Source organism: Danio aesculapii, chromosome 1 (assembly GCF_903798145.1).
Source record: "Danio aesculapii chromosome 1, fDanAes4.1, whole genome shotgun sequence".
Lineage (NCBI taxonomy): Eukaryota > Metazoa > Chordata > Actinopteri > Cypriniformes > Danionidae > Danio > Danio aesculapii.
In genome coordinates this window covers 38364870-38386644 of record NC_079435.1, presented here as the reverse complement: position 1 = coordinate 38386644, position 21775 = coordinate 38364870, and the positions used below count along the sequence as shown (strand labels likewise).

Sequence of the window (21775 nt, the reverse complement as noted above, 5' to 3'; positions counted from 1 at the left end):
TGTTTTTAATTATTCTAATTTCAAATAGTATAAATATTGTCATTTGAATTTGTCATCTGCTTTGTCACAGTGAAATGATTTGTGGCATTGAAATGTGAAAAATACTTCACAGCACATGTCATGTCTTCTGTTGCACCACATGGAGGCGCTGTAGTCAAACAAAACTTTGACACTATATACTCACCGGCCACTTTATTAGGCACAGCAGTCCAACTGCTATTTAAAGCAAATTTCTAATCAGCCAATTACATGGCAGCAACTCAATGCATTGAGGCATGTAGACATGGTCAAGACGATCTGCTGCAGTTCAAACCAAGCATAAGAATGGGTAAGAAAGGTGATTTAAGTGACTTTGAACGTGGCATGGTTGTTGGTGCTTGACGGGCTGGTCTTAGTATTTCAGAAACTGTTGATCTATTGGGATTTTCACACACAACCATCTTTAGGGTCTACAGAGAATGGTCCGAAAAAGAGAAAATATCCAGTGAGCGGCAGTTCTGTGGGCGCAAATGCCTTGTTGATGCCAGAGGTCAGAGGAGAATGGCCAGACTGGTTCCAGCTGATAGAAAGGCAATAGTAGCTCAAAAAAAAAAACACTCGTTACAATAGAGATATGCAGAAGAGCATCTCTGAATGCACAACATGTCTAACCTTGAGGCAGATGGGCTACAGCAGCAGAAGACCTCACCGGGTGCCACTCCTGAACAGGAAACTGAGGCTACAATTCACACAGGCTCATCAAAATTGGACAATAGAAGATTGGAAAACTGTTGCCTGGTCTGATGAATCTGGATTTCTGCTGCAACATTTGAATGGTAGGGTTAGAATTTGGCATCAACAGCATGAAAGCATGAATCCATCCTGGCATGTATCAACGATTCAGGGTGCTGCTGGTGGTGTGGGGTACATTTTCGTGGCACACTTTGGGCCCATTAGTAGCAATTGAGTATTGTGTCAACACCACAGCCTACCTGAGTACTTTTGCTGACCATGTCCATCACTTTATGACCACAGTGTACCCATCTTGTGATGGCTATTTCCAGCAGGATAACGCACCATGTCATAAAGTGTGAATCATCTCAGACTGGTTTCTTGAACATGACAATGAGTTCACTACACTCAAATGGCCTCCACAGTCACCAGAGCTCAATCCAGTAGAGGACCTTTGGGATGTGGTGGAACGGGATATTCTCATCATGGATGTGCAGCCGACAAATCTGCAGCAACTGCGTGATGTCAATATAAACCAAAATCTCTGAGGAATATTTCTAGTACCTTGTGGGATCTATCCCATGGAGGATTAAGGCAGTTCCGAAGGGAAAAGGGGGTCCAACCCAGTACTAGTAAGGTGTACCTAATAAAGTGGCCGGTGAGTGTATGTAGTTAGTAATGGTTGTATTTACATCATCAAAAAAATGAAATCTGTTGTAACAGTGAACCTAATGCTGTGCAAGTTCACAATAGTGAATCAGGATCTTTACAGAAAGTATGCTGACTAAAGATTTCTAGTTATGTTAAAACATTCATCTAGTTTGCTGGTATATTTTAACAACAATAAAAAAAAGTTAACATTAATTTATTGAATATTTTACATTTTTCCACATTCCTTTTTGGTAATTAATCACTATAGGAAGTACTTAATGATATATAACCATCATAGTAAACAATTATAATGTAATTATAAGTATATATAACGTAAGTAAATAAACAAACAAATAAATTCCATACACAACTTGGCCCAAATAAAATAAACCAATACATACAGCTATGAGAAATGTATGTGTATAAAATATCAAAATCTAAAAAGTTGGACATTTTCAAAATTTGTAAAAGAGGATTAAATTATATTAAAAATGTTTTACTTTTCAAACAACATTCAGAAACAACATTTTATTGTCTTAGTTGTGTTTTCCAATTACTTTCCTGTGCTTTAGTAACTAGGGCTGCACAATATATCGTTTCAGCATCGATATCAATAGTATCTGGATGCAGCCTTTTAGATGCAAGCTGAGATTGCATCACTCAGATGCAATGACAGACACAATGCACTCAATGGAGCTAGTGACGTCACTGTAAGGGGTAGGGTTAGGTGAGCCCATACAAAAGCATTGCATGCCGCTCAGATTGCATCTGCACAGAGTCTGCAGCCAATCTGCAACAGTCACATCGCAAAGGTATGCAATGTTGAGTCTGAATTATAGTTGATCAGGAGCTACAGAATTGTATTCAATCACTGTATTTATATGGAATTTATATGATTTATGCAAAAAAAAAAAAAAGTCTTACATTTTTTCTTGTTTTTAATCAAATATCAACATTTCAAAGCAAAAACAAGATTATCTCACAAGTTTTTCTTCTGACGGTAAAATCAAAACAATAGTTTTACTTGATCTAAGAATTTTTTGATATTTAGAAACGAGACAAAACAAAGTAAGAATAGCATTTTTTTTTGCATTGTAATTATTAAATTACTGTACCTGAATAATGTTAGACTCCCCAGAAAATCATCAAATAGAGCTATTCAAAATATCTTGTGAAACTGTATTTATATAACAATACTTATTGCAGAAAAATTTTAGATCGCAATATCAGATTTTTTCAATATCGTGCAGCCTTAATAGGAACTATAACTCATTCACAATTCCATTAAAATTGACGTTTGGCTTGTAATTCTTTCCTTTTTTAACCCACACTTGAAGAATATCCAGCAAGTGTAGACAAGCTTCATTCACACCTGCCTTCAAAAGGATTGGGGTGATGAACAAGTGATTAGTTAGTTCTGCTTGTATGTGTATGCTTTTTGAGCCTCTAGTTCTGATTACAGATAATAATGCATGTCAGCCAATAGAGAGGAGCAAATGCTGTGCCAATAGGTGAGCAGAATATCGGCCAATAGGCTGTGTGAATTCGGGGGTGGGACTGTCAGGCCACCTCGACCACACAAAAGAACAATGAATGTTACAAACCCAACCCACCGAACAATACGCATCTCCCATGTGTGTGTGTCAGTGAATGAATGAAAGGGGAAACATTGCTTTCTACATGCTACATTAATTCTTTAAAGAATTGCTGTTATGAATTGATCAATTAAGCAGTAAGGCCTATAAAGTTGTGTTAGACTGTAAAAGAAATGCTGGGTTCCACACAATACTATCATGTCCTCCCAACACAAATTGATTAAGGTGACTTAATTGTTTTTTTTACAAATTTAAGTGTACTGAACATAAAACAATTGAGTTGTCTCAAAAAAAGTAAGAATTGTGTTTTTACAGTTAAAGTTTAAAATAAGTATTTAAAAATAAATATTTTTGAGTGTAAGTTTTAGGCACAATGTGCAGTCTATGATTTAATCTATTTTCTCCTTGGAGATTGTTCATTTTAAAAACCACCAGTAGTTTGACATGCTTGTTCTCTAACTTACTGTTGTGCTGTATAACTCACTGTTACATTTCTAAAGTAATTTACCAGGCAGTTAACTGCTTAAAAGTATTATAAACAAGGTCTAGAACAATCCGTTTTATGCTAACATTTCGGTTTATATAATGAATATTGGTGAGAAAAGCGTGGGGATAATCTGTCATGTCTGTTTGTTTGTGTTGTATGTAAACTCCTGCCTTTACGGGAACTCAAAGACTTTGATCTCGCAGGTTTTCCGGCAGTCCAGGTGCAACAGTAGTCATGTAAGAACACGATCTTTGAATGGAAGAGATATCCTACAGGTGAACACACACACACTTTTTTCAAGTGTGCGTGTGTGTGTGTGTGTGCGCGCAGTCTTTCCGTTTCAGTGAATGCTTGGGTATGTTTAAGCTGCAACTTGAAGAGACTTGAACCTTCTTTTCTCTCTCACACACACACACACACACACACACACACACACTGGATCTGAAGTGTATCTGATACTTCAGGAGGTGCACTGTGTTATGGTCTATCTGTTCTTTTGGCTTGGAGAGATTGTAGATTTTTTTGTAAATGTTACAATAAGCTTGTATTACAGCTTTCAGATTCACCTCAGTTTTTTTCCATTTCAGTCCGACCGAACAGGCTCTGTGCAGTAAAGAGGAAGTGTTTTTTTTCCCAATCCGGAATATTGAGTTCATAACTTCACACGTAAAGACATAAAAACCTCTTCCTTGTCTATCGTTTTTTCCCCCTTATTTTACTCCAGCATTATATTTTACCACAGCAAATAATGTATTACTCTGAATATGTTCAAAATGAAATTGATTTATAACGTTTAGTTTAATGTCAAGTTTGATTTACCTGCGCATTAATACAGATGTGTATTTACTGTTTATTTTCACAAACTCTTCATAAAACATGTACAAGTAAAAATCAAAGTAAAGGCTTTTAAAGTGCTATATTAAAAGGTAGTACGGTTGTTAGGACTGTCACCTCACAGCAAGAAGGTCGCTAGTACGAGTCCCGGCTGGGCCAGTTGGCATGTCTGTGTGATGTTTACATGTTCTCCCTGTGTTCGTGTGGGTTTCCTCTGGTTTCCCCCACAGTCCAAAGGTGTGGTATAGGTGAATTGAATAAACTAAATTGACTGTAGTGTATGAGTTTGTATAAGTAATTCCCAGTACTGGGTTGTGGCTGGAAGGGCATCCAATGCATAAAACAAATGCTGGAATAGGTTCATTCTGCTGTGACGCCCCCTGATAAATAAGAGACTAAGAAAATGAATGAATTAATGATTTAAATTGATCAAATAGTCATACAACACCAAATGTAACAAATCAACATATTAGAATGATTTCTGAAGGATTATATGAGAATAAAGACTTTAAATAAGTAACAATTTTCAAATATAATAAATAGAATATGTTTATTTGAAATTGCACTTATATTACACAGTAATGATGTTTTTACTGTGTTTTTTAATTGATATTAAATAAATAATAGATTTAATTGCTTATATGTGACACAAAATGCTTTACAATATAAACATTTTCAAAAAGGCAAAGTCCATTAATCTCTGGTTTTTACTGTATGATGATGACATCATATTAATCTTTGACCGATAACTGTGTAGACATTACAAGTGTGTGTGTGTGTGTGTGTTGGAGCGGAATGTGGTGTGATCACACAGAGTGTAAAGTAATATGCACAATATAAATATTGTTTTGGGTGTGTGTGTGTGTGTGGGAAAGGAAGACAATGGTAACTGCTATCAGATGTTGGCATGTTATTTCTTATTGGCCGTGGACATGATATGATCTATAAAATTAGCCATTAAAATTTTTTTCACTTGTTTCTTTGTACTTGTGGGCAAATAGTTGCAAGATTTATTTGTTCTTGTGTTATTTTAACAAAAAGTATTCATATTAGACCCTATTTAGTCTAATGTCAGCTTGTTTTGTAAGATTCTAACGACCATGTTATTTTCCTGTTCATGTTGTGGTTGCAAGAAAGATGCTTAATATGCTTAATAGTTAAAATACAACTTTGTGAACATGAAGAACTCTCTGGTTTTCTTTTAAAAGATCTTTTTATGGAAACATAAAACATAATAGTCCTTTTATTTAGTTTTATTATATTTCCTACCTGCCAGCACACATCTCAGATGCACTAAGATTTGCATTTGCCTAACCTTTAAGCATGCTTCTTTTTCTCAAGAACTACATTGTTAACAGTTTCCTGTAGAATCTACAGTAACCTGCTGGCAGCAGTTTGCCGGTAACTTACTGTAAATTAATTACTGCAAAAAATACTGTATTAATACAGCACCATCTTGGTCCAGCACCAGCATTATCTTGCTGTATATGTATTTACTGTATTGAACTGTAAAATATACAGTAATTTTCACAATGCAACTTTAACATACAGTACTTACTGTATAACTGTCCTACAGTAAAATTCATTCATTCATTTTCTTTCCGGCTTAGCGCCTTTATTAATCTGGGGTTGCCACAGTGGAATGAACCGCCAACTTATCCAGCGTATGTTTTATGCAGCGTATGCCCTTCCAGCTGCAACCCATCACTGGGAAACACCCATACACTCCCATTCACACACATACACTACGGACAATTTAGCTTACCCAATACCACATGTTTTTGGATCGGAGCACCCAGAGGAACCCACACCAACACGGGAAGAACATGCAAACTTCACATAGAAATGACAACTGACCCAGCCAAAGCTTGAATCAGTGACCTTCTTGCTGTAAGGGGAACGTGCTACTCACTGTGCCACCATGCAGCACTTCTACAGTAAAATACAGTTAATTTTACAGTTTAATATTGGGTAATGTACAAAAATCGTTTAACAGTGAATCTAGAAAGTTCTGTCATTATTTGCTCGCCCTTGTGTTATTCTAAGTCTTTTTAGGGAAGTATCCCTTTAAGAATAATACAGTCAGTAGGAAGTGAATGTGCTGGTGACTGATCCTCTCACTGATCCCCTCTTCATTCATTGCTGTCGAGCTGTGCTGTTTGTGCTTCCTGCTGTCACACACGTTCACACATGCAGACCACCCAGATCTGAGGATTTAGCACAGAATGGACATGTGTGTGACTATCTGAATGCCCATGGGAAACTAAAATGAAAGGAAAAGTATTGTTGCTTGAGGAAATGTCATGGACAGTCATGTGACAGGGCCATTATCTGGCATTTAGGTCAGAAGAAAGAGTTTCATTATGGATTTTTATTAAGTATTTCATACTTCGGTGGGAATGAAACATTTCATGAAAAAAGAAAAGGTGTGTGTGTTGTATTTCTTACTTTGTGGAGCCTAAATGTCCCCATAAGTATAGCAATACCAGTGAATTTAAACATTGTGTGGACTTCTTTTGGTCCTATGAGGTAACTATCATGGCTTATAAACCACGTAGAAGTGTTTTGGAAATGTAAAACTGTAGATTGTTTCCTGTGAGGGTTGGGTTTAGGGACAGGGAGGTAGATTTTATGGTTTGTACAGTATAAAAATCATTTTGTCTATGAGAAGAAAAACCACATAAAACATTAAAAACCAATGTGTGTGTGTGTGTGAGACTGAAGTAATCAGAGTAATGCTGAAATGGTCATTGATAGGACTACTTTGCCTTTATAACAGCATTCTTAGCAGTAATGGATGAGTGTGTGTCAGTGTGTGTGTGTGTATTATGTTTTGCGCAGGTTTTTACGTTGACAGTATTAACAATAAAATGCAGGTTATAAATAAACCTATGCCGTCTACGTGTTTCAGCAAATCTACATAGGAATTTAGGCCGAACAACCTTTTCAACCGTAAAACGGAAAACTTTTGGTCTTTCATTTACACAACAATGCCATTTTGATGGCCTGAAATGGGTACTTAAGATCTGCTCCCTCTGTGCTGAACAAATAGTGGATTTGTCACTTGACCTTCCTCTCCAAAGCCAAGTACTAAAGTCATGGCTGGATCTGAGGTATCCAGATCCAGGATCAGTCCTCAAGTGCCGAATGTTACTTATGGAACATCTTGTAAAAACTGAATCTAATGCTTTTGGACACCTAAAGAAATGAAAAAAAAAACATTATAGTTTAAATTAATTTCAAATGTCTTTTAGTTTTTAATTAACATTTTAAATTATTTATTTAGTTTATATATTGTGGAGTTATTAAATAGTACTTTTAAATGTAATCACAAGCATTTATGTTAAAATATACTATTAAATAAATTATATATATATATAATTTATATATGTATTTATTTTGTTTATATATATATATATATATATATATATATATATATATATATATATATATATATATATATATATATGCTTTTTTAAACTAAACACTTCAGTTAAGGACCAATTTACATGTTTAACTACACAGTAGTGGCTTATTGCCTGCATATTATTGAGATTCTGTCTGTTTATTAGAACTTATAAAGTACATATTCTGCATGATCTTATTCTAAATGCTTAATCCTACCCAATACCTAAACCTCACTACTTAATAACACCTTAATAACTATTAGTAAGCATCAAATTATGCTAAAGTTGTAGGACTGCAGTACAGTCTGTTATACAGAACCACCTTAAAGGCATAGGTCACTCAAAGATGTAAATTACTTGTTAATTTACTCACAGATCATACAAAATGTAGGTGAATTTTTAAGCAAAATGATCTGTTCATGTAAGAAATTGAACATTATTTACAATATTATTGGCCTTAATCAACAGCCCGGTCAAGCAGATCTCGGCACAATTGGATGTAGTTCAGATTGGACTGAAGGTCAGGTGATGCAGTTGATATTGGTTGATAGATATTGGTGATTGCGTCAGCAACTCTTGCACATTTGTCATCAAAAGTGACAGAACTACACTGAACAACTGTCACACATGTGCTGAAATTTGTTTGACTAAGCTGTTGATTAAAGTTCATGATATTGTAAACAATGTTCAATTTCTTATAGAGACTGCTTATTTTGCTGCACAAGACCTGTATCATTAGGAGCCACAGGGATTTATGTTTTAAGTTTTTAGTTACTCAAAATTATTCTACAAAAATTTGTACAAAAATTTTGTGCAGAAACAGTAAAAAATATCAGCAGATTTTGCCTGGCCGTGGAGGGTCATTCTTGTATGATTCCTTCATTTTGAATAATCTTTCATGACAAAACTTTCAGAAACAATGAGTTGTGTATGGACGTGATAGCAATTTGCTGATATTTTTTCTATGCCATGAACTCATATTAAAGAATCTAGCATTTAGTCTTTCTTGATAATTGCACATTATCACTAATGTAATCAAGTCCAGATTCATGTTGTTTTCAGACAGAAACACACATCTCTCACAAAACAATCAGTCAGAGGATGAACTCAAATCTGCAGATTTATCCAAAAATCTCCATGTAACTATGCTATGTGCAACAGATGTTCAGTCAATGGTTTGTGGTTGTGACATTTAAGGTGGCTCAGTGGTTAGCACTGTCACCTCACAGCAAGAAGGTCACTGGTTCGAGCCCCAGCTGGACCAATTGGTATTTCTGTGTGGAGTTTGCACATTCTGCCTGTGTTTGTGTGGGTTTCCTCCAGGTGCTCTTGTTTTTCCCACAGTCCAAAGAGCTATAGGTGAATTAAATAAACTAATTTTGCCATAGTGTATGAGTGTGTGTATGTGAATGATAATGCGTATGGCTGTTTCCCAGTACTGGGTTGCAGCTGGGAGGGCATCCACTGCCACTGAAAAGTTGGCAGTTCATTCCGCTGTGGTGACCATTGATAAATAAACAACTAAGCCGAAGGAAAATGAATGAATTATCGGTCAAAACAATTTTCCGTCTACGTAGGAAATATGAGGTAAGCTACTATTTAATTCAAAGCTCTATATGACTATGAGTAATTATGAAATTCAGATGTACTAAATCCAAAATGTTTTCATCATCAGACTTACCTGTGTCAGCTGAATCTTTTCACTTCTATTCATAAATCATCTTCTGTGGCTTTGTGTGATAGTAAAGTGTCCATCGGAATCCAGTAGTCATCCAGGTACTTCTCATCTACTGTTTTCGAATACTTAATTGTACTACTCTGCTCCTGATTGCACACATACAATAGGGAAGTATAGTTATTTCAGACACATGGTCAACATGGTAATCAGGGATCATTTTGACAAACTAAATATATGTTGGAAAATATTACAATTTAACTTCTTTGTATTTTAATATTAATATATTACCTATTCCTTTGATTCAAAGCTGGGTTTTCAGAAGCCATTACTTAAGTCCTAAAGAATCCTTTACAGATCATTTAGTGGTAACCATTAAAAAAAATTATTTAATAAAAAGAAAGTCATATGATTTTGTAAAATATATCACTTCACGTCAGTTTATTTCATCCCTGCCAAATAAAAATAATAATTTTCCATGAAATACAGAGCATAAATCGTTAAACAACAGTGCATAGTTTTTACCTTTATGAATAAAGTTTCTGATGAGTATCATTTCAAACACCTGACTTGACTGGGAACCTTGACCCTTCACATGACCATGATTTATGCGGCTGCTGTGAGATTCCATTTATATGACAGCATATCAACACGTGTGACAAATCATCCTTTAAGGTCAAAAGGCAAGGGTTTCAATCTGTGTGTAATGAGCTGACATTTGTTTTGAGGACAAAGTAACATTTTGTTCATTCATAATTTGACTCCCTGTCTATGATTAATGTGTAATCTTTTGGGTTCTTTACTGTGATGATCATAGTAAAGAATGGTAATAAGTATAATATTAAGTCTTTTGCACATTTTTGAATGACATTTTCTTGTATGTAATATTTTTTAAAGATACTTTTAGATTTTGTTTGCTTAATGTAATGATAAAATGGACGACGTGGTGGCATAGGGGCTCAGTGGTGGGCCATCTCACAGCAAGAAGGTCGCTGGTTCATGTCCCAGCTGGGTCAGTTGGCATTTCTTTTTCTTTTTTTTTATTATTAGAATATACAAAAAGGTATACAAATTGAGATCATACAAATACAAAGAAAATGAAACAATAACAAAAATAACAAAAACAACAACAATACAGTCAGATACTGGCTGGTGCGTGTGTTTGTGTATGTGTGTATGCATGTAAAGGTAACTTGGTAAACAGGTCAGAGTACATACAAAAGTAATAATAACAGTCAATAAATGAAGTAACACACACACACACACACACACACACACGCACACACACACACACACACACACACACATATATATATATATATATATATATATATATATATATATATATATATATATATATATATATATATATATATATATATATATATATACATATATATATATATATATATATATATATATATATATATATATATATATATATATATATATATATATATATATATATATAAAAAAAATCTGATAGAAACAAACCAGTCAGTGATAAGGAGTGTCAACAATGCTAGTGATATAATGATAGTAATGACAGTAAACGAGCAAGAAAGGACAACAAGTGCTACATCAACTACTTCTACAGAGAGTTTCTAATGTTACAACTATTACTACTGCTACTACTACTACAACAATGTCTACAACTATTGATACTATTACAACGACTACTACCACTGTTACCACTACTACATCTACTACAGCAATGACTGCTGCTACAACATCTACATCAACAACATCTACTTCTGATACTACTACTACTACTACACATCTACTACTTTGGATACCGCTAAACCAACGACATCTACTACTACAGATACTGCAACTATTGCTTAAAAAAAAAATACAACCGCTACTACTACTATGACTACTACTACAACTACTACACCAACTACAACAACCTGAATAATGACAATAGTAGAAATAATTAATAATTAATGTCAGTTGGCATTTCTGTGTGGAGTTTGCATGTTCTCTCTGTGTTCATGTGGGTTTCCTCCAGGTGCTCCGATTTTCCCCACAGTCCAAAGACATGCGCTATAGATAAACTGAATAAACTAAATTGGCCGTAGTGTATGTGTGTGAATGTGACAGTGTATGGGTGTTTTGCAGTACTGGGTTGCAGCTGAAAGGGCATCCGCTGTGTAAAACATATGCTGGATAAGTTGGCAGTTCATTCCGCTGTGGTAACCCCTGATGAATAAAAGGACTAAGCCAAAGGAGAATGAATGAATAATAATAAAATCTGTTTACCCTAATCAATAGCCAAGCCTTCAAAACATATATTTCCAAACATAAGAAAGATATATTTACTAAAGTGTGTAGACACATGAAAGAGTCTGTGTGGAAGACTGCATGTGACATTGATGAATGGAAGAACACACACATACACACACACACAACATAGGAAGGTGCACCAGACACACACCTGTTTGGGATCTGGTTACTTTATCTTTTCCGCTGCTCTGTAGACAATGAAAGTTTATGTGTGGGCATGATAGGGTTTTTAGTATCTACTAGGAACAGGAATGTTTAATTTAATATAAGGTTTGTTTCCTGTTTAGTCTCATCATTTACTGTCTTAGGTTTTTTATTTAATTGAAATATTTTAATCATAAATATCATTTTTGAGGCCGTATCACAGGAGCAGAATAACCTTTAACACAAATATTATTTAAAGAAAATATTACACAAAAATATTTATTTTACAAATCATAAATACGGTTACAAAGCAAAATAGTGGGTGTATCGTACTTTTACAGTAGAATGAAGAACATGGTGTACATTTGCTAAAAGAAAGTAACATTTAGGTATGAGTACAAGTTGAAGATCAGCGTATTTTATGATTATTATAATTATTATAATTTTATTATTATTGTTATAAAGAGAAGTAACTGACATATTTACACAGTTGGCTGTTAGAGCAAATCATAAAAGGACCACTTTGCACTCTGTTGAAATGTAAATCAAATTTTACAAAATGGTTGATTTTTAATAATTATGAACACCAGCAAAAATATGGCACAATAATCTCTTTAAACTCTTGACAACTAAAAAAAATCTTAAATCTAAACCTTTGTCAAATCCCCTAAAATGCTCTATTAATAAATAAATAACAACATTTAATATCAAACATAACATAAATACACAGCACTATTTTCCCTTTACATTAAAAAAATCAACGTTAAAATGGTTTCTGGATTCAATAAACTTGCTTGGATTAAATTTATTCGCTATGGTATGTGCCAGGGGTGTTGCTAGACATACAGTAAAGTTCTACTGGGGCACACAGGCCCCCCATTACTCGTATCACCTTTTTTCCTTTGATGAGTGATGACTTAATATTTCTAACTAACGTTTTTTTTAATCATCTACTACTTCTTTTCATTGAGCAAATTGTCTGCAATATCAGCCTTAGAATGATTTCTAACAGAAATCAACCCTGTAACTCAAATCTTTTACTGGGAGACATCATGTTCTTACTTAAAGGAGTCTAGCAACGTCCCAAGTCAGTGTAAAAGGTAAACGTGGTGGGCTACTGACCCACGTGACCAACAATCAGTACAGTGCATTTCTGTTTACAACATAAAACGCAGTCTTGAAAGTCTATCAGAAGAAAAGTAAAACAACGTAACAAAAAAGTGAAAGCTCAGCAGTCTCCACTCTGGATTACAGTGAAGAGAAACGCGCACAGACTCGCCCAGGAATCTCCGCACTTCTCTTTGGCGAGCTCGCGGTGATCGATGCGCTCTGTGCACCCGTGTTCAGTGTCCGGAGGCGCTGTGTTCGTGGCTGTGGGGCTTTTCTCTGTCGTTGGGGGTTTCTTTTGTGACGTGTCTGTGAGTTTGAAATGCGCGTCCAGGGGCGCGTGCTTACACATGCCCGCCCGGATCAGTGCGCGCGGATCCACGCAAAGTTTCTTCTGCTTTTTCAGAGATCTGGCGATCTGTTTCCAGTAGCCCTCTGGATTAGCTGAATATTCGGCGCACGTCGCCGGTTTGGCGGTGTATTTACAAGTGAATCCGTCCCCGCTTCCAGGCTTGCATGTAACGTTCATGGTGTACTTGTCCTCTCCGCGCGCCACCCACGTGCACTGCTGCGTCTTGCCATTGATTGTGAACTTTCCTTTCATCACGTTAATGTTATTATCACCTCTGCTTTCCTGCCTCCTTCCTTTCCTCCTAGCTCCTCTAGTGCAGTCAGCAGTGAAGATGAACTGTGAGACACACGCGAGGAAGAGCAGGAGCGCGAGAATCCGGCGGAGAGACATGTCCTTCAGTCCTTCTAAAAATAGCAATTAAGATGTTGTATTTGTAGTTTTAATACAATTTAATTTGGTTTAATTTTATTTGTATTAATTAAAAGGATGCAGCAGGCGTAAAGTTAGCATGGGACCTATTTTAAGATGAAAACTAAATCTAATATATCTTTAATCAATATTAAAGAAGGTGATCGAGCTTACCTATAACGGCGTGGACAGATGGGTGATGAGATTCCCTCACTAGTTTACGTCAAAATGAACTCACGGGTTGTATTTATAGGTTGAGAGACACACCCACTTACTACAGCACAATCACATTCTTTCACATGAGAAAAGCCCTTTAATGAGCTGCGCACTGACCAGAATCCGCTGTTTACGTCATGCATATATTTGCGAAAGGGCTTAATTAAAAGAGTGTTTTTTACATAGCTAAGCCCTGATGTGTCCCCAAATTTTAAAATAAAATATCAAAGCAAATTCAAATATTCAAAATCAAATTTTTCCAGTCCACTTATTATTACTGAGTCCACCGAGTCATTATTCGAACATCCATTCATTCATTCATTCATTCATTCATTCATTCATTCATTTTCTTTTCGACTTAGTCCCTTTATTACAGTTTTTTCAATACATTTAACACGTTTCCTAAACTCTTAACACGGTTAGCACAACATCAGTCTTTGTAGGCTATACAATTAGCACATTTCTTGTTGCTTTGATAAAAAATGCATACAGTTAACACCAGTTTCAAATGCTTAAACTTCTTTTACACACAAGCTCAACTAAGACCAAAACAATGTAATTTTACAATCAAATTTACAAATGCTTTCACACAGTATGTCAGACATGTGTATGTCACACAACATGTTCTAAACAGAACTTATAGGCTAAAGTCAACGTGAACAGCTGTTCATATTGTGAACTGAAACACAAATATATTCCCTGTATTTTATTCCATTGCCAATGAGAAACAGCTTGCAGTTATGGTTGTGTGTGTGTGTGTGTGTGTGTGTGTGTGTATATATATATATATATATATATATATATATATATATATATATATATATATATATATCACAGCCGATTCCCATCTTTTCCCATCTTTCCACATTTTTTTCAATCACATGCTCATATGTTCTAAAAGAGGACTTTTGAAAGGAACAGTGAGCGTCCAGGTAAGGTTATGCAATACAATCATTACTGTACTATACACAGTGTGTTTTGCAGTAAACTACTATATAAATCTGGAGTTCATTAGTACATACAGTAGATGTACAGTACAGCACAGCATTTACATACACTGTGTCCAATTACTTTCAGAGAGTCAGAGTTGGAGGCCAATCAAATCCCAAATGAAATTATCTATGGTGACGAGGCTGGCTTCAACTTGGCGAAAAGATGTCTCTGTGGGAGAAACATAATAGGCCAAAGGGCCACAGTTACGGTGCCGGGCCAGAGAAGAAGAAGCCGGGCAAATGCAGAAGACTGGGCAGAATAGAAGATTACTTTGTTTTTTTATTAAAATTGCGGTGCTTTTTCTGTTTGTATATCTTGCAGTAATGTCCTTTTTCAAATAAAGTCTGTGCTGCAGCAATTCTGTTTTACATGAACTGTACGTTTTATTAAGCTACTCTGAGATGATCATTCATTTTTTGTATTGAATTTCTGCAGCAATAGAAAGAAAATGCATGCATTTACTAAACCCAACAAAACAAAACTGTAGCGACCTTCTTGCCGCCGCCTCATTAGTTAAACAGTGTCACGTTCATATTTAATTAAATAGTAATTAAACAAAGAAATTGTGATATCAGGGAAATCTCTGTACCTGCTGTTAGATCAAGAAGGAGTGTGAATGACGAAAAAGTGAACCAATCATCTATCATTTTACAGCTTTGAAGAATAAAATAAACATTAACGAACATCATCATCATGAATATTCACTCAATCAGTGTTTCAAACACAGAAAGATGTCAGTGCATCCTCTTGCAAACAATGTCACATAGCTGACATTTAAAACACTAAGTTTACAGTTAGTCAACTACGAAAAACAGTGACAGTCCTAGTATGGTGGTTCATGTTCACAAATGCACTAAAGTCTATGAAGGGCCGGGTTTGCACATTGTATTAAAATAAGGTTTTGATGATCTGGACACAGACAATGTTATACAGCCCCACCCCTCACTGACAAAGGTCCAGAATTTGTCCCATACATGAGCTCAGCTGTCCTATTTTGACTGCTATGCCATATTAAATTGTGAAAATAGTCTATTAAAAGGAGGTTTTAACACCAAGCGGAATCCAGTGTTGACTGTTGCGTTAGCATGACTGAGGAAAGTTAAATGTGCTGGCCAGTTTGCCATTTAAATAAATGATATTTAAATGACAATGAGCTATAGTTTTTCATTTAAAACTTTAACAGATTGATATTTCTTTACAATTTGATGTAATTGATGTATATATGATGTATATGTGATTGGAAAAAGACGTGGAAAGATGGGAAAAGATGGGAATCAGCTGTGATATATATATATATATATATATATATATATATATATATATATATATATATATATATATATATATATATATATATATATGATAATTGATGTACATCTTTAGGAAATGATTTTGGTGCACTAAAAATGTGGTTATGATGACCATCCATCTAGCTAATCCATGAAAAAAAAATAGTGCTTAAAATGTTACTAAAATGTAACCTATTTAAACTTCATAATTAAATAGAAAGTGAGGCAAATAACTGCAAAATGGTCCACTTTTTAAGAAAAAAACCCTTTCACCAGGCTGGCTACGGGGCTGCAGATATACGTAAACTGGGTCTAAAACATGTTGAGTCACTTTTGACCACCTCCAAGGGTAGACAATACATCTTGGTTTTTTTTTGGATGCTTGTGTGGTCGAATGTGGAACATTGTTTTAAACTTCACTAGCCAGAGTGTCACTAGTTAAAAATGCTTATTTCTCTATGAAACTTTTGGGATAATGTAAATATGTCAACAAAATATAAAATACTGTTCTAATGGTTTTTGGATATTTTAATATAAATATCTTACATATTGTGCCTTTATTTGTAACACAAACAGTAAATGAGAGAATCACAAAATAACATTCACTGCAATAAATAAATATCATAGATGTAATTAAAACAAGTGTCTGCTTAATTAAAATCTGTGAAGAAAATATTATCAATGTGATTGTTTATTTCATTTAGATTTTTTCTTTTACATTTATCACACCATTTTCAATTTTATACTTTTAATTATATTACTTTTATTGACTGTTTCAACTTAGTGTTGTTTGTTGACAGTAAAACTTCTTTGAAGGGGTCAAGGGTCATTTCGGGGTCATATAACGTGCTGACATGGGTCTCCTCACAAAGTTTTGCTTAGAGCCCCTAAAAGTCTATGATTAGCTCTGAATATTACAAGCTTAAAAACAAACTGACTAAAATCTAATTTAGTTAGATACAATTCATAGTTGATATCCCCCATTTGTTTTTTGATGTCAGGACTGAATAAAAGCTGTCCCCCTGTCCCATTACCTGTCCCTGAATTCCATGTATGTAAGTCATGGTTAGACATGCCAGAGCTGCAAGAACTTCAACCATATGGTCATTTATTATGTCCTAGTATATAGACATGTTTTGTTAGCGAGTCATTGTGAGAGTGCAGTCATGTATTGGGACGAGGGGTCCCTGCCTTTGTGTCTTTGTGGCCTAATTTCATAACTGATCCACAAACTCCGCCCCCATTATATCAGATTAATATCTTTATTCAATAACTGTGCATTCATATTGCATTTGTAACTCATTTGCAAACATTTATAGTGAAAGAAATATTACAACAACAGTAGTGACATCTTTTTTCTTCCTGGAGCGTTTATATTTATATGATGTATAAAATATGATGTATAAAAATGGAGTCCCCTTTTACAAGGATGATGATTAGGGACAGAAAGCAGGACTGAGATAGTTCATGTGTTGTATTTTACTCCATTTTCATTCCTTCTGCAAGTCTTAATTTTTTATTTAAATGTCCACACTGCAACTATATTATAATGACACTCTATATATATATATATATATATATATATATATATATATATATATATATATATATATATATATATATATATATATATATATATATATATATATATACAGTTGAAATCAGAAGTATTAGCCCCTCTGAATTATTAGCCCCCCTATTTATTTTTTTCCCCAATTTCTGTTTAATGGAGTGAAGATTTTAAAGTGACATTTAAAGGCTTAACTGGGTTAATTCTGTAGACAGTTGAAAATAAAAATGAGATTAAAGGGGTTAATAATTTTGACTTTTAAATAAAAAAATATTATCAGACATACTATGAAAATTTCCTTGCTCTGTTAAACATCATTTGGGAAACGACTTCATGACTTCAACTGTATATATATATATATATATATATATATATATATATATATAATGAGTCACTGTACATGATTTTTTCCCCTAGAAGATAACACATATGGCTTTAATAAAACGACAACAGCCAGTCAGAATACATATTAAGTGGCAGACTACAAAACTGCAGGATGTTTTTATCAGAAAGAGAATGATGTTGTGCACTGGTGTAGATGGTAGTCATCATCAACAGCATGAAAGGGCCTTTAGTATTATACATGTGTTTGTACCAGGGACACAAAACATTTCAGTTAATTAAACAAAAATTTCTTTTAATTCATTTTTAATTTACAAACTATTAACATTATCTAAAATTAGTTTAACAAATATCTGTTAATGAATGGAGGTTGGTTGTTTTAACTTCTTTACTTTTCTTGGCCAAAAACATGGTCTCACATCGTAAGTGCTGTGTAAGCATCATCTATTTTACATAGGTATAAAAATCGTACTTGATCTCAGTTCATTTCTAAAGTGACATTTCATTTTAAGTGTTAAAGGTCAGGGTTCATACAGTCATGGAAAACCTGGAAAAGTCATGGAATTTTGACAAGGCACTTTCCAGGCCTGGAAAAGTTTTGGAAGAACAGAAAAACCCACAAAGTTTTGGAAAAGTCATGAAAATGACATTTACATCTAGTCATTTAGCAGACATTTTTTGTCCAAAGCGACTTAAGCTGCGGTCACACTAGAGCTTGTGCTTGCGAAATTCTGTCATACGGCACTGCGAAAAGGGGTGGGGTTAAACAATATGATTAGACATTGATAAAAGTAAGCGATTGCTCCATATTTTAAATTTCTTATTTTGAGCTATCTTTTATTGCTCTAAATGATGTGATTTCGCAGGTAAGAATTCACCAAACTTGAACTTTCGAATGCAGTGAAATGCAAACTTGTCGCACATGCTTGCATTTCTGGTCTGCCGCATTCGCATGCCTATGAATGGAAGTCTATGTAGTGAAAAGTGCGATGTGATAGCAGCTTTACAAATGAAGTAGTTTTACTTACTATTACTATTTTAACAAACTATTAACATTATTTAAAATTAGTTTGACAAATATCTGTTACTGGAATGGAGGTAAGTTGTTTTTACTTCTTTTCTTGGCCAAAAACATGGTCTCACATCATTAGTGCTGTGTAAGCATCATCTATTTTACATAGATATAAAAATAAAAATTGAAACTGTTGTGTTTTGTGATATGTTGTAATAAATTTAAACGTGCATTGTTTTTCTTATGATTTACCATGTACACGTAGAAGTTACATAAAACATTAGGTCATGAAAATTGACTCGAAAGTCCTGGAATTTTTGTAGTAAAATGTGTATGAACCCTGAAGGTGCAGTAGGTGATTGTCTTCAGAAAATTTTTTTGATGTGCTGGTTGAAAGTATCTTCACATTCCAATAGTAAAGATTCAAATAAATTATCTAAATGTATTTATATGTATTTTTAGATTCTGGGTAAGGCATAAAACAAACAAATGTTCATCCAATTAAAATTTGAATTATAATTCCCATAATTCTGATAAGCAGCCCGAACTGTCTGTCAACAACGGTAGATTTGTTCATCTGTGCACCCGTTCATGCAGATTTATGCGTACACATGCAAAGCTTATGTAGATTTTGTTGTTACAAATGGGTTATATGCACAGAAGTGTTGTTCAGCCACTGAAATCTTCCGGCGAAAGATTGATGTGACTATTTTCAGTTTTATAAGGGACATTTTACAGCATCGATAATGTAGATTTTTATTTAGTTTAACAACAAAACAAAAGTAAATAGCGCTATTAGCCTAGCCTGCTTTACTGAGGTCAAGTTGGTTTTATGTTCACATTGGTTCATTTATGAACAATGACCACCTGTGACACGCTCCCTATATTGTTTACCATGCTACTTTGAATATTCGGTCTGAAATAGCATGTAAGTAGGGCTTAGCAAGTAAAATTCTTGCATGCTGCCGGTCAAGCACAATAGTCACTTTAGGACAAAGCGCGTGAAAGAGTGAAACCAGCGATCCTTACATGCATGAAATATTGCACATTATGACAAGTTTTGCTTCCTACAAAACTGAAAATGTGCTAGATATAATACAGCTTTTTATTCAGAATTGTAGTTTATAAAGTACTATAAAGTTTCGAACTGTCGAATGATGTGATCTAGTGGGTTGTCTACTGTCATCTTTAAGGTGCACGTTCATGATTTCAGGAAGCGTTGGCTTTTGACAGGATGGGAAGGACTGTGTTTTCAAAGCTATTATGCTAACGGTTAGCATTTTGGCAGATCACCCACTGCAACTTTAAATAACCACAATAAAAAATAAATTGATGATACATAATAATGAAAGTAAAGCCGAAAAAAACTAATACGAAACTGCTTTACACTTGACATTCTTTTACAGTCTTTATTCTTCTATGCTTGATTTATGAACAATGACTCATCCACGAAAGTCCAGTTTTCTTTTGCAACTTTATTACTGATTTACTAACAAAGAGAGGTTTAACAACCATGGATTATTATTTTTTATTATTAAATCTATTGTCTAAATTATTGTTGGTTATCAGTAAATGTAATTAGGCCCCCCTCTCTCTCTCTCTCTCTCTCTCTCTCTCTCTCTCTCTGAAAAAACGAATATACACATACACAGCCACTTGTACAGCTACTTCACCTAGACATAATGATTTTTATACTGTACATATTGTCGATTATATTCCCCTACCTCTAAACCCAACCCTCACAGGAAATAATTTGCATTTGTACATTTTCAAAATAATTCATTCTGTGCCATTTAAGAGTTGTTTTCCTCATGGGAGCAAATAAATGTCCCAACAAGGACAAAATTACAGGCATTGCAATTCTTGTGGGTACACACACACACACACGCACGCACGCACGCACGCACGCGCGCGCACGCACGCACGCACGCACGCACGCACGCACGCACACACACACACAGACAGATTCTATTCATTTTGGGGTTTTATACACTTCTTCTTACACTACTGTCCAGAAAGTATTTTCTTCCTCTAAACCTAACCATACCCCTTAACCTTCTCTTTACAGAAAACCTGTTTGCATTTTACACTTTTAGATAAAGATCATATCGTATATTTAAGAAGTTTTCCCCTAGGGATGGAGGGCCAGTCCTCACAAAATGTCTGGTTATACTATCCTTGTGGAGACATTTGCTCCCCACAATGTAGCACAAATAAGAACTCACAAACACACAGGAAACAAAGATGTGTGTCAGTCTGTGTGAATGTTTACTGTGTCTGGTGGGGAATTAAGCTCATAAGCTATTCTCCATATGACATCACAAAATCTGCTTATTTATCTGCTTATGGACTTTGTAAATTTGATTTGTTAAACAAAACAAAAATAAAATATAAAAAATATATAATTTTAATATAAAAAATATTAAATACTAATAATATTAATGATAGTGCCTAATGATATATCACAGTAATATTAATACGACTTCTTGTTTGGCCATTGAAGTGGGGCTTGTTGTGCAACCTAGAGGATTTGTCACATAGTCAAATACCAGTTTGATTACAGGGATCCTGAGGGATTTGAGGGCTTTGCAAAGTGAATATGTGTATTCTTCTTTGTTTTGGTTAAACGTTTGCAGAAAGCTTATGGAATATACTGTTAAAAAAGCAGTCTGTATTTAGAAATTCTGTCTGTTGCT

General features: G+C 34.7%; 1 protein-coding gene across 1 annotated transcript; it reads right to left on the bottom strand.

The window, feature by feature from the left end:
- Window positions 1-12096: 12096 nt before the first annotated feature.
- On the bottom strand, window positions 12097-13871 carry fgfbp1b (fibroblast growth factor binding protein 1b). The gene is made up of 2 exons (XM_056481050.1): window positions 13832-13871; window positions 12097-13653 (listed from the first exon to the last, which is right to left on the bottom strand). Exon 2 carries the CDS (start codon window positions 13637-13639, stop codon window positions 13019-13021), a length of 621 nt encoding a protein of 206 aa, XP_056337025.1. The 5' UTR covers window positions 13640-13653; window positions 13832-13871; the 3' UTR covers window positions 12097-13018.
- Window positions 13872-21775: the final 7904 nt, after the last annotated feature.